The 14794-nt window shown below is 41.0% G+C and overlaps 2 protein-coding genes across 4 annotated transcripts in view; both read right to left on the reverse strand.

Annotated features, from left to right (window-relative positions):
• Positions 1–53: 53 nt before the first annotated feature.
• Pdf (Pigment-dispersing factor) lies at positions 54–912 on the reverse strand. Of its 2 annotated transcripts, none has more exons than XM_033479264.2 (3): positions 630–912; positions 376–518; positions 54–291 (listed from the first exon to the last, which is right to left on the reverse strand). In XM_033479264.2, exons 2-3 carry the CDS (start codon positions 499–501, stop codon positions 166–168), a joined length of 252 nt encoding a protein of 83 aa, XP_033335155.1. In that variant the 5' UTR covers positions 502–518; positions 630–912; the 3' UTR covers positions 54–165. The 2 variants fall into 2 exon arrangements, with proteins under 2 accessions (XP_033335155.1, XP_033335154.1); XM_033479263.2 differs by having other exon boundaries at positions 376–523; positions 630–898.
• A 1207-nt stretch (positions 913–2119) lies between these two features.
• Positions 2120–14794, reverse strand: part of LOC117225397 (uncharacterized) — a 47693-nt gene continuing 35018 nt past the window's right edge. For both annotated transcript variants that reach the window (XM_033478935.2, XM_076519291.1), the window contains exons 2-6: positions 9068–9137; positions 6977–7681; positions 4707–4935; positions 4553–4643; positions 2120–4231 (exon numbers count right to left, since the gene is read on the reverse strand). In XM_033478935.2, the coding sequence (XP_033334826.1) occupies positions 4121–4231; positions 4553–4643; positions 4707–4935; positions 6977–7681; positions 9068–9119 (1188 nt within the window). In that variant the 5' untranslated portion in view covers positions 9120–9137 and the 3' untranslated portion in view covers positions 2120–4120. The remainder of the gene's footprint in view (positions 4232–4552; positions 4644–4706; positions 4936–6976; positions 7682–9067; positions 9138–14794) is intronic.

Below are 14794 nucleotides of genomic sequence, written 5' to 3' on the forward strand. Positions count from 1 at the left end.
GGGGATTGGTACTTGTTGCAGCGGATGGAAAATTGAGGAGAAATACAAAAACGTATATTTCTACATTTTTATTAAGCCTGATACGTTACAACGTCCAGAAATTTTCTTAATATTTATTATTCGTATAGAACGTAATATGATTTTCGGGATAGTTTACTCGGTAATTCATTTCCCAACGTTATTCACATTTTTCGGTAGAGCCAACAATGAGTTTATCAGTTCGGAGTTGCGTTTAGGATGATACAAACGTTGAGGCAACAGTAGAAGTCTGACCAGTTGTAAATCGTTGTCCTGCAAGTATAATTATACAAAAAGTTATTTTAGTTTGCGGATATATATATATATTATAACGCTTCGTATTCATTTTTTGTTTACCATTCCTCCCCCATATGGATAATTCAGTCCCAAAAAATTTTTATCCGTGTCCTCTAGTACTCCAATTGTCTCGTGTACCACTCCCAACATAACGATCAGGATGATCATGCATTTGATTGAAGCCATTGAAGTATCTTGATACACTGTACTAATAATTTTAACAGTAATAATTAACAGAATGCTTGATTCGTTTGAAGTTTTGTAATCGTGAACAATAGGATGTTGGTTTCACAGATAGATAATAATGTAATTACCTGTTTCTCTCGGCCAAAAGACTACTGCGAATACTTCCGTTGGACGTGCAAGCTAACTGTGCGCTGACTGCATCCTAGATGCGATACTTTTATATGCAGCCGGTGCTCGTGGGGGATGAAATATGTTAGCGGCAGATGTATCTGTTCGTGACAGATTTAGCCCACCCTTCGAGAAAATCCCGAGGAGATCACTCCTTAGATCGTCCTTTTTCTTCAATTACGTAAATGGACGTTGTGCGAATGACAGTCTCTTCCAGATCGGCTTGAAATCCTTTCTTATTCGTTCCCCTGCTCATGGATAATTAGTATGTTTAATTATTTGAATATCGCCATTTGTATCCACGAATTTCTTATACAATTATTCTTAGTTTGGATTTATTATAATTAGAGATTATCTTTCATTAGATTAGAATAACGTTTATTGTACTGAATCATGCATAAAAGTTACGCTACTATTGTAATTGATATAGTAGAAGATTGGTAGAAGAAAGTATTTGTTCATCTGCGACTTTTAATAGCAATCGACAATATGCCAATCAAATCGTATCTTCATAGCAAGTAAAATTATTGTAAAATAGTTAAGAGAGATCAATTTTTTAACAGACTATTAAATTGCTATTACATAGATTATTAAACTGTTTAATTTTTTAATTCCTGTAAAATACAATGTAAAAATTGTTGGCAAGAATCATTTTCCCCGATAAAATTTAAATATCACGCCATTACGCATAGTGGCAAAACGTTCAAACTGATCGACAAAATTACCAACCGTTGATTTCGGCTAACTGTTTCAGCGTTTTGCCATTTATTAATTGGCGCTGTATAGACTCTGAACAGAGCTTCCAGATTTCTCCACTAGGGACGCCACTGTTTGGCTAGCAGTTTGAGCGTTTTGCCATTTACTAATTGGCGCTGTACAGACTCTGAACAGAGCTTCCATCTTTCGCCACAAGAGGCGCCACTTGTCACATGTGCCGCGATTTTTAATCTTCAGAAAATTATAATAGAATTTTATGGCAGTAGCGTCAACAATTGTCATTTGCAATAATAAATGAATAATAAATTGCTTCGTAAAAAGAGATTCAAATTCTGCTTATACCAAGGAACTAGGTGGTCTTGTCAGTTAATGTAAGAGAAAACATACGCATTAATTATAATGGAATTTTATGGCAGTAGCGTCAGCAATTGTCATTTGCAATAATAAATGAATAATAAATTCCTTCATAAAAAGAGATTCGAATCCTGCTTATACCAAGGAACCAGGTGGTCTTGTTAGTTAATGTAAAAGAAAACATACGCATTAATAATAATACGAGTGGTTTATTAAATTATAATAGAAAATTATAATGGAATTTTATGGCAGCAGCGTCAGCAATTGTCATTTGCAATAATAAATGAATAATAAATTCCTTCATAAAAAGAGATTCGAATCCTGCTTATACCAAGGAACCAGGTGGTCTTGTTAGTTAATGTAAAAGAAAACATACGCATTAATAATAATACGAGTGGTTTATTCACAACCGTTACCATACGATGAATCGGTGATAATTTTACATTTATTAAACGCTACGATCTATCACAATAAACTCTGTTTTTCCTCGATAGCGGGAGGCTCGGTATAGAAATATATTTGAAACAACACGCGCTAACCTTCTACTAGAACGTAAATCTCAGAAAATTTGCACACCTAAAAGATACATTCGTAATTATTGTACACGTACATACATACATATATACAAGCTAGAAGTCGTTAGTGGAAAAAGACGAATCGAATATCTCCGCTTCGCGAACGGTTTTGCTGGATATGTTGTAAAGGCGTGAAGCTACAAACTACATAATGTATTTGGTCCGATCCTCTCGTTAGCCCGGTTTCGTTTTTTCATTTTTGTTTTTTCGAAAATAGTCTGTGTTCTTGAAGCCGACAAGTAACGTGCGCAAAGCGAGTTACAATTGTTCTCCAGTTACCCTATTAGAACCATGTGTACTCTCTTTCAAGTTCGAAGACCGTAAGAAACGTTTTTGAAGCTTGATCACAAATTAAGAGGAGATACCTAAACGTGGTCGTATCAATAGAAATTCATAGTACATATATACAGGATATCCTCTCTTTACTTTATCGCGTAGAAATATTTCTTTCGCTTAGAGTTCTCTTAAAGGTAACAACGGCCAGCCTGTCTCTTTGCATCATAAAATAGAAAGCCACTACATACGTTGCAGCCTTTAACGATAGTTCAGTGCCTTATGGCACGGGGTCACGAAAGGTCACCGAGGATCGCGTCTAAATCATAAAACAATACAGACAGAGGTCTATTAAAATACTATAAGCAAAAGAAACTCGCAGGAAGCGTTACCCGAGCGAAACTTGTATACATTGACTTCAAAAAATATTTCACATATATTGTTCTAACTATCGTTACTAGACTGCGGTAATGTTCAGAATACCGTTTACCATTTCCAACGTAACAATTACAGTCAGACCTTCTCTCAATCTCACTCTTGTTGCTTGGAATTGACGCGGATAATTCTTTATTTCGCGCAACGGTCCGCAGTCCAGCGATTGATTTCGATTCAAGGAATGGAAATAGTCCTCGATAACGGGGTCATGTATAATACACTTTTTAAAAGGTAGTCGGACATTTAAACTTATTGAAGTCTAATCTAATCGACCGAATATGGCTTTCGACCTCGGACGGGGCTATTTTCATCCCTCGGACGTTCATGCAAGTATTGTTGAACGACTCGGGCAACGCCGCTTGTTCGATTCGGTGATAAAGTTTGGTGGCTACCCTCGCAGTTTGGAAGTATTCTCTGGCGACTTTAGTATCTTCGTTAGGAATTCATTTTTATGAAATTACCTCTCTCCCTCTCCGTCCCTATTTTATATCTAACTAGAAATCAACGGTTTTATTTGTACTTAATGTTCTAAGGATTTTATCGTTAACCGTCGCGCATCGATAAAGTACATTCTATTGCACCAACCGATTTCACTGCGGCCTGAACGAGGTTGTTCGCCGGCCGCGAATAGTAACGGTAGAAAAATATATATACGGAACGGTGCTGGTGACGAAATCAAAATCCAGGCGTGTGTAAGAATATATTCCCAGTCGCATCGGAAAGGACACGATGATCACGGGAATATAGGAATGCGTGCGCGTCCTGTAATTTTGATGTGTCGTCAACGCTCTCTCACCCTCGGGGTAGGCGAGTTCGACTACCATCGGATCCTGCGGGAACGGATAAAAACGCTTTGTTCGCTTCAGCGAGAGAGTGGAGGGAAGTAAAAAGGAAGAAAAAAGAAAGTACAGAAGAAAACAACGCTACCGGAATCCACTATCGTCCATACCGTTAAAAAACAACAACAAATAAACGCAGCGCACGGCACGCGTCGAGTTTAAGTACTATTGCTCCAACAATGAAATTTGTTCGTGCGCTTCACCGTCGGAAATACTGAACGTTTCCATCCTCTTCCCCGGCTGGATTATCTTCTTTTGTCATAGCTTCGTGTGTTTCACGCTGTCCGTCCAGTAATTCTGTATTGTCATCGCCTCCAACGAGTTTAGGAACGAGTCGTTGTCCAGGCTGTACATCTCCTCGGAGTTATCCTGCAAGAATCGGAAGTGGTCATATTCTGCATTTCCTTATTCAATAAACCAACTTATCGAACGCGCAAATGTCAAAGGACAAAAAGACGCTTCCTCTGGCTCGCAACAACAAAATTAAGAACGCACCCGATTGCGATGCGATTTTTGAGAATTTTATGAAAATGCTTGTCAACCAGCATTCGAAGAATCTGCTCGAATGTTCTCGAACTATAATCGTAATCTCTCTCTTTCGAGGTTACAGCGGAGATTCTGTCCTTCTTTCATTCGTGCATTTCGATACCCCCGTCGACCGTACGTTTCCGTAGACTACGTATTACTCACACGAATAGTGGAATCGTCGATGTAACCGGAACTATCGGGGTTGCTGCACTTATCGCTATTCAAGGTCTGCGGCGGATTCAGGTACCTGCGCCTGCAACAGCGAACTCGTTAGAACCTTTCCGAGCGGCTTAGTGCTCCGCGCCGAGATAATTACCTGTACATAATGAATCCGAGGCTGCCCATTGTGCTGAGTATGACAACAGTCGCGAGACAGCTTCCGGTGATGGCGGCGATGTCTACGGTGGACCTCGAGGAGCTCTCTTGCTTCGAGTTCTCGCCGTTGTTGTAGTCGGGCAGATGGTCCCCTTGGACCTGATCCCTTTGGAAATCTTTGGGAAATGCACTCCTGGCTCGGCTTAGACGCGTGGACTCGCTCACGCCAACTAGAACATCCAATTTCAGACTTAATCAGTAACTCGAACCGAGAAAGATGTCTCGTTCCCCGAATCCTAAACGTTTCATGCCGACGAGTCTTCGCGTCAACGATTTGAATAGGACGAGTTCCAAAGCAAACGGTGCATCCTATCTAGCGAGGAACAAACGAATCTTTTGAACGATTACAACATCCAATTTCAGACTTAATTAGTATTGGGTTGTCCGGAAAGTTCGTGCCGATTTTCGGTAGGTAGCGTGAGAGACCTGACTGAATATATCACAATTATTGAAAACAAATGGCACGTGTACATATCCTAAAAGAGATAACTTCAGCCATATTTGGAGAAAAGTTCGTTTACGATTCGTTAATTTTTATCGGTTTTGTACGCCTTAGAATATGGTGGCAAATAAAGTGCATTATAGGCATTTAATGCTTTTCTTTTTCCGGAAGGGCAAAAATGCCACACAAGCGACAAATAAGATACGCGCTGTTTATGGCGAGAATGCTGTAGCCGAAAGAACTGTGCGGAAGTGGTTTGCTCGGTTCAACCCTTTGCACTCGAATGGCGACTCTGAGGCGCCACTAAAAATTGATATGCTATTTTTCAAAATCATTCGAAGAGCATCAAACTCGTTTATGCTTTAAAAAAGACTATTAAAATTGCATTGTACTTGCCAATAGGCCCAATTTCATACGCATGAGTCGCGATAAATTATATAAAATAGAAATACTGTAGATCAGAAATTATGTTTTGGATTTCGAATTCAAATAGCTTCGACTGCAAAGGGTTAAAGCTGGAAATTTCGACCTTGAAGATCAAGAACGCCCAGGTAGGCCGTCCACCACAGACGAAGATATGATTAGAACAGAAATCGAGAACAACCCACGCTCAACATTACGTCAATTAACAGAAGTGCTAAATAAATCAAAATCAACCATCCACGATCATATTGTGAAGCTTGGCTATGTAAAATCGGCACGAACTTTCCGGAGAACCCAATAATTCGAATCGAGAAAGATGCGTTCTTCGTCGACGATCTTGGTCAATAATTTGAATGGGACGAATTTGAAAGCAAGCGGTGCATCCTATCTAGCGAGGAACAAACGAATCTTTTGAACGATTACAACATCCAATTTCAGACTTAATTAGTAATTCGAATCCAGAAAGATGCGTTCTTCGTCGACGATCTTGGTCAATAATTTGAATGAGACGAATTTGAAAGCAAGCGGTGCATCCTATCTAGCGAGTAACAAACGAATCTTTTGAACGATTACAACATCCAATTTCAGACTTAATTAGTAATTCGAATCCAGAAAGATGCGTTCTTCGTCGACAATCTTGGTCAATAATTTGAATGGGACGAATTTGAAAGCAAACGGTGCATCCTATCTAGCGAGGAACAAACGAATCTTTTGAACGATTACAACATCCAATTTCAGACTTAATTAGTAATTCGAATCGAGAAAGATGCGTTCTTCGTCGACGATCTTGGTCAATAATTTTGTGGCGGACCAGACATAAAAAGACACGTCCTTCAAAAGCGGGGTGTGCATATGCCTTTTTCGGGTTTTCCCGACGCAAGGCGTACACACCGCAATGAAACAATAAAAACGTTGGGACACAGCTTCGGACCATAGGTCCCGGATCACCCCGGTCGGAAAATCTTCGGGAAAGGCCTTCGCCCTTCCCAAGGACTTTCCCTTACCAATTTCAATACGTTCTCCCCAATAAATACGAGGACCTCTCGACCGGGAGAAGTCAGTTAGCAAGTTTTCCTCCGACTCTCAACGTGTTCATATTTCTGTCTCATCCGTCACTCGTTTACCTTTACCTTCTACACACTGTACCTCATCGCCTTTTGTTACAAGTTATATTAAAGTTCTCGTTATATAAAAACCAAAAACTCTCTCGGGTTATTTTATATAAACCGTCGCAGTAACCCCTGCGACGAAATTTGAACGAGACGAATTTGAAAGAAAGCGGTGCGCATCTGTCCGACAGGAAATAAAAGAATCTTTCGAACAACGAGATTCCGCAAATGGATCACCTTCGAGGATCGACGCCGCCGTGGCGAACAGCTGCGGCTTGACTAGCTCCTCGTCGATCTCGACGTCGCCGTCGCCGTCGGACCGGTTGAACGACCTGATGCCGGAGGCGCCGACGGACGAGGCCAAGGACGAAGAGGACGCGGACAACAGCGTCGACGATTTAGTCTTGTTCAGTACCAGCCTGATTCTAGACACCTCTTCCTGAAGAGGCAACACCGTGAGGTCCTCGACGAAGTCCACCGTCGAACCGTTCCGGTTCTCGTCGAGCCTCTCCTCTTGCTCGTACTTCGGCCTGGCCGTCTTGTTCGACGTCAGGATCCAGGTGATCTTGCTGTCCTTCTTCGTCGCGGGGCTTCGAATCCTGTCCGAAGTCGCCGGCCGACCGATCGGCTCCAGGCTCGTCGCGTTAACGGCGCGCGCAATCCCGTCACGCCGGAAGTCCTCGGCGACGGGGTCCACGCTCGTCACCACGACGTTCCCTCTGGCCTCCGCGGGGGCCGAGTCCGTCGTCGAGGGCAGTCTGTCGAGGACCATGGCCGCGTTCGTCGCCGGGTTGAAACCGATCGCCTTTGCTACACGGAAGCCCGGTCGCGCCTCTACCATTTCCGCGTCCACAGAGGACACTTCCGGCGTCGGCTCCGAGCTCGGACGACTCTGCACGCGAGGCTCCGCCGTGCTGGACGGCACTGGGTTCCCTAGAATCACTGAACATAGCATGCTTTTGTTAGAACACTCCGTCTGGTTCCGTTCCGTTGGTTTTCTTGGTCTTCTCGCCGGGCAACTGCCGTGCGACCAAGTCGTTTCGATCGGACCGTTTCGTAGATACACCCCCCTCCAAAAGTGTTACACTTACAGAAAATTAGATAAATACGAAAATCCGGCATGAAATTGCTCTAATTCTTTTTTTAACCGAATTTCGAAGTTAATTACATTGAACTGTAACAAGTACGTGAATATATTTCACGTTGTTATAAAAATAACAAGTCGATCTACTGAACGAGAATCGAACGTTCTTCTCGTCGACATATCCACCGCGTTTTTTGATTACCTCTCGGACTAACTTCGGCATCCGTTTTATCAGCGTATCTGTTGTTTTTGATGCTCTTTGATTCCATGCATTTCGTAGTATGTTCCACGTATTGAGAGAAAATATATTAAGAATCGATGCACGTCGCACCGAGCGAAGAGTACGAAACGTACCCTGGCGTTCGTTTCAATGAACAAAATGTAGTAAATGTGTAACAAACACTTGTACATTAATGTCTACCGTCGACAATGCGATTCCATATCGCAGATTCGCGGACATTACTTTCAAACTGAGCGGAATATTACGGTTTACACGAAATAGGCAGGTGTTCTAATACTTTTGGAGGGGCGTGTACATCCGATACCGAGGCGAAACGAAGCCTCCGCTGTGCTTTCACCGAAGAGCTAGATCGTTTAAGCGACTTCGATCCGGATTTCGTATAATCTTGTAACAATAATACAATAATGATAGTAAAATTGATTCAGAGATACGCGTAGAACAAGCGCCTTTGCGAAGTAATAACAATTGGAGAGATTTTATGTAGCGATACAAGCGAACAAAGTAAGACAAATAAAAAGCTTCGAAAGAAAAATATCGCGGACGCGATGAAAAGTCGCGACAGCATGCGCGACTAGCTGGCGCAAGTTCGGGGAGAAGCAATAAGAAAATTTCTGTTCGCGAATGTCTGTTACGAAATGTACGGTCGCAAGGCTACGGAATCAACTATAAAATGGCCATAAATTGGAAAGTTTCGCCTCGCGACAGCGTTCGCGGGGGTGCGTTGTGGCAGCCGGAGGGTCGAAGCTCGGCCATTGCGCAGTAATCGAGGTCCCGGCCGCGGATCGACGGAAACCGTGTCGAGGATCGCGGATCCTCGCCGCAGAGACCTTGATCCCTGGCCGCGGAGACGCCTCGTCTGCGATTTCGCGTTTCTTTCGGAACAATTTTCATCCGGACCGTGAACGAGCGAAAAGCTTTTGTTCGCGGCCGCGGCCGCGTGAAAGGCAAAAACGCCACGCGTCGCGTTGTCGTCCTTGATCGCCGATGATTATTTAGAACGCACCGAGAAATTGAGCGGTAACCCAGAACCAGTGCATCCACCAGTGCAGCGTCATCGCGTCATCTGCGTGTACCTGAAACAGAAACGTGCGCTGTTAGCCGCGTCGTTGGATGATCGATTGCGCAACGCGCCTGGAGGCGAGTCCAAATGATCGCGAAACGAGGAACGCGTGATTCGGTGATTCACTGCGGTCGTGTATACAGGGTGTTCCGAACACCTGGGGCCCCTCCTCGAGACGCGTCACGGCCCCGGCAGAGATCCCGCGCGCAATTAACTAGAACGTAATTAGACCGCGGATGTGCGCGCCGCGTTATCATTCCGTCGCGGATCTTCGCGCGTTCGCGGAGACCTTGCGTCGCCGAGTCGGCGACGTTTCATCGACGAAGAAACCGTACGTTTAAGGCCTGGCTAAATTGGAGCGCGGATCCATAGTTCGGATGGCAAACGGCGTTTAATGGACGTCGGTATTTTTCTTGGCACGGACGCGAGTTACGGCGGTCGGCTTCGTATCGCGCTTTTTCCATGCTCGACGCTCTTTTCGTATTCCACGCTCTTTTCGCGTATTCGACGTTCCTTTTTCTCGCACTCGTTGCTTTTTTGGTTCGGCATGACCCGAGGCAAAACCGAGCGATCGCGACAGAACCATCGCGTCCCGTCGAGTCGATTTGGTCCTAATAAATTATTTTAAAATATTATATAAAATATTATATTTAAATTAAAATTCATAGTAATAAAATTATTATTGTAATGTAAATACCTAATAAATTATAATCCTAACGTTACATTTTAAATTATTTTTATATTAATTAAATAATTTAAATCCTAATAAATTATTTTAAAATATTGTATAAAATATTATATTTAAATTAAAATGTCACATGAACCCGTCCCGTCGGTCGGGTTCCGCGTCGATCCGGTTACGCGTACCGAAATTTGTCATCGTAACTTGTATTCGGCGCGGCCTTTAACAGGAAAAGACCGAAGGATACGACACGGTGACACAGGTGGTGCAGTCACCGGACGGTTTTAGACGATACCTGTCCACGATATCCCGTTACGCGGACTCTTTCCCGCGCGAGTTCGCTCCGGAACGAATAGCGAAACCGAGATGGAAATCGTGGGACCCACGGCACGAGCGAGCACTAACGTCAACATAAACAATTAGAAAACCAACAGTCGGCTAACATCGTTACGATGTAAGCAGCGCAGCCTGCGTTATCAGACCAAAAATACTTTGATACCAATAGCTGCTACCTATCCGCGGATTATTTTGCTCGAATTCGCCCGGTGATTTCTCTTTGGTGAAATTCGGGTCAGACGTGAATCGTAAAATATTTTTCGGAATTCCCGCTCCGGAAAAGCTAGAAATATTTACAATTCTTATCCGCTTCTCCGATCCGCGAATCAGCGGCGTGACGTGAGGCTATATTTATCGTTTCGCAATTACTGTAAATTCTACCTAATTGACGCTCAGATTGGGTACAACGAACGGACGGTTTCGGAAGAATAGCCTACTTGCGACTCGTTTTTATAGTTACCGATTATGAACAACTATAAGAACGAGCCGCAGGGCTCGAGTAATCGTATCTCCTCTTCCCAAATTGTTTATTTTTTAGTATAATTTGAGTTTATTGTATTTAGAGTCGGAGTATCTTAGAACCAGATTAATGAAAAAATTTAAAAAAACAACTGGAAATGTTCACATGTTAATTAGAACCTATTAAAATTATTTAAGGGAGAAACAAGATCGCACTCGGCTCTTATGTCTTGCAAACAATGCAGACAATTTTTATTTTGCATAAAGGTCTGCAGTCTAGTTATTACTAGACTATGGATCTTTATGCGTTTATGACAAAATTTATGTAAATGTAATTTAAAGAAGTGAAAGGATACAAAGAATTTTCAAATGTTAATGTATTATTCTCAATCTGTTAAAATGATTGAAGAAAGAACAAATTTGCTATTTAGTTCCAATATCTTTCAATTGATGTGGACACTTTTTATTTTGCATAAAAGTCCGCTGTAATAATGTAGTAATAATCTAGAAGTGACCAAACTTATTTTCCACAAGTGCTTAAAATCCGCTGCAAAGTAACCATTTTCTACGTCTGCTACAAGAAATAAGAGTTTGGTAAGCAATCTCTTCTGTTCAATCCTTTCTTTTAAAAATAATTAGACTGCTTTTTTATGCTGGTTTTATGCATTTATAGGAAGTACGTATAGACGAAATATGGAATAGCGAAAAAATTAAACAAAATGAACTGAAAATGTTCACAAAATTTATGTAAATGCAATTCAAAAGATGAAAAAAATACAACGAATGTTCAAATGTTAAGGAATATTAAGAAAGAACAAACTTACTATTTACTTTCTACATCTTTCAATTGACGTGGACAATTTCGATTTTGCATAAAAATCCCCTATCCAGTAATAACCTACAAGTAATCAAACATATTTTCCAGAAGTGCTTAAAATCCGCTGCAAAGTAACCATTTTCTACGTCTGCTACAAGAAATAAGAGTTTGATAAACAATCTTTTCTGTTCAATCCTTTCTTCTAATAATAACTAGACTGCGAATTTCATGCATTTATGGGAAATATGTGTAGACGAAATATGGAATAGCGAAAAAATTAAACAAAAAGAACTGAAAATGTTCACATGTTCATTAGAACCTATTAAAATTATTTACGGGAGAAACAGGATCGCACTTGACTCTTACGTCTTGCAAACAATGCAGGCAATTTTTACTTTGCATAAAGGTCTGCAGTCTAATTATTACCAGACTGTGGATATTTATGCGTTTATGGCAAAATTTATGTAAATGCAATTCAAAAGATGAAAAAAATACAACGAATGTTCCAATGTTAAGAAATATTAAGAAAGAACAAACTTTCTATTTACTTTTTACATCTTTCAATTGACGTGGACAATTTCTATTTTGCATAAAAATCCGCTACCCAGTAATAACCTACAAGTAATCAAACATATTTTCCAGAAGTGCTTAAAATCCGCTGCAGAGTGATCATTTTCTACGTCGTCCTTTCAATAATCATAATAATTTCGAAATAATTAAATTCATTTTTCACGAAAGTTTAACGACCGTTACACCTATCGACTACTCTCCGTCGTCGCGAGAACATCCCAAAATTCTTCCAAACCTCGATAATCCCTCGCCCCTTTACCTCCGGCGATAGAAATTGTCCCGACGAAAGGATATCGAGATATCGCACGTTGCCCAGGTCCACGGATCGCGTCCCAGAATCTGATATCGGCCTCGGAGGGCCGCGGCGCCGAGGTCGAATTTCAGTCGTTCTCGAGTCTAAAGTCCAGCCGAAGGTCAGCCTTCCGAGCGGATTAATATGGAAAGTGAATGATGCACGAGCGAAGGAAACGGGCGCCGAACGCCGAGCGTCGCGCCGCGGCGAGATGCGCTTACGCAACGGTCCCAACGACCGCCGCGTGCCTTTCAGGAAACAAGTTTTCCTTCTCCTCTCGGCTCCCAGGGCTTTATGGGACATCCACGGTCCCTTCTGTATGTCTTCTCCAACCGCTCCGGCACACCCTTCGACCCAGCGCGTTCTACCCTAATAAAAGAAATCACTGTCGCGACGGTCCCTTCGGTACCCACTAACTTCTGGGCCACGTTGAGCCTCTTGAAATACCTTGGCATACACCTGGACCGAAGACTAAATTGGAGGAAACACATCTGGCAAAAAAGGAAACAACTAGGCACACAATTGCGCAAAATGTACTGGCTATTAGGACCCAAATCAAAATTGTCAATTCAAAGCAAAATAATAATCTATAAATGCGTCGGAAAACCGATATGGACATATGGTATACTGTTATGGGGCTCATCCTCCGTGTCCAACATCGAGATCCTCGAGAGATTTCAGGCAAAACTTCTCCGCATGATAACAAACTCCCCATGGTATATAACGAATAATAACATACGCAATGACCTACAGATACCTACCGTCAAAAATGAAATTAAAAACTTTACCGACAAATACACTGTCAAACTCGAACTTCACCCAAACATGTTAGCAAACGAACTACTAAACGAACAGACTGATACGCGCAGACTCAAAAGATTCAAATCGCTAGACAATAGACACAGATTTCAAGATACTCGAGGTGCAATACTAGACAAGTAGGAAATAAGTTGATCTCAAAAGCAAAACGTGATAAAACCTTTATAGCAATTATATTAGCTAGAAGAAAACCAAAGAAGATATGAGCCAGTGGGCGAAATATCTACATATTACGAGTAAACAGCTATAAAATCTTGCTTATTGTTATTTTGTAACAGATTGCAGATGTACTTATCAAAATAATAAAAAAAAAAGAAAAAGTTGAGCCTCTTGGATTCGAACCTGCGCAACCTTTTCTCACGACGGATGTATTCGGAAGGCGTCGTTCTTGTACGCACCGTTACTAATCTGCGAGACATCCCTGAATTCCTAGGGTTTCCCAACACTTTCGCGACCACGCTAAGAACCACAAGAATTTCATAAAATTGAAGCGTTTTATTCAATGAAATTAAAATCGCATGACAGACTTGTATGACGTCAGTCACCCCTTCGGCATTCGAGTCACCCATTCGGCAAACTAAGAAATTATAATGTCGATTAGCGTAAAAATGATCTTTTAGGAATCAAATTTTATTTAACTATTCTGTCGCCCATTTATGGCTGACACGGCAGTCGAAGTGTTCGCAGAGTTTGATCGAAACTGTGTGTTATATAATGGAAGAGAATGTATTCAATGAATTCTAAAAAAATTCCAGGTCAAGACTGATCGACGACAACAACAAAAAGTAAGCAGAACGAGGGACACGCGTTGCTAAAAACATTTGAAACGCGGAGATCTACCCGTTCGGTTTGCTAAATGTTCAAATCATGGACCTGTAGAATGTTTTTGTGTATATAAATATGCGCAGCGTCTCTTCATTAACATATGTATACTGTCATTATACACTTCATCGCATATACTGCATTAACATATCTCTTTATTAACATGTACAAAGTTGACCAGCGTTCGCGCTGTTATCATTGCTGTGAAACAGCGCAAATGCTGGCCGATCTTTTTACATGCGAATACAAAAGATAATAATATTAAGATAATATTATTATATTATATATCATATTAAGATAATATTATTATATTATATATCATATTAAGATAATATTATTATATTATATATAATATTAAGATAATATTATTATATTATATATCATATTAAGATAATATTATTATATTATATATCATATTAAGATAATATTATTATATTATATATAATATTAAGATAATATTATTATATTATATATAATATTAAGATAATAATATTACATATTGATACGCTATAACTTTCTACACGTCCATGATTTTAAGTGTTCTAGTATATCTATAACATAGTATTATACTAGGTTGGTGCATATGAAACGACGGATTTTCTTTACATGTGAACATTCGTCTCCCTGTTTTCGTTATGCTTTTGTTTTTGGTATAATCTCGTTTACAGTCGCACTGTCCATTGCCAGAGTCACGTTTCGACAAAGAAGATTTTCTCAAAAGCGTTCCATTTTGTTATTTGTCTTGAATTTCGTAAGGATATGAATTCGACCGTAATTTTTTTGCATGAGTTAAGTATCGCGGTGTGTACAAGTATCGAGCAACGTTCGTGAATTTCGTTTGTAAAATGACTGGTCTGGGAACGTTGCAGCAGC

This window comes from Megalopta genalis, chromosome 2 (genome assembly GCF_051020955.1).
Source record: "Megalopta genalis isolate 19385.01 chromosome 2, iyMegGena1_principal, whole genome shotgun sequence".
Classification (NCBI taxonomy): Eukaryota; Metazoa; Arthropoda; class Insecta; order Hymenoptera; family Halictidae; genus Megalopta; species Megalopta genalis.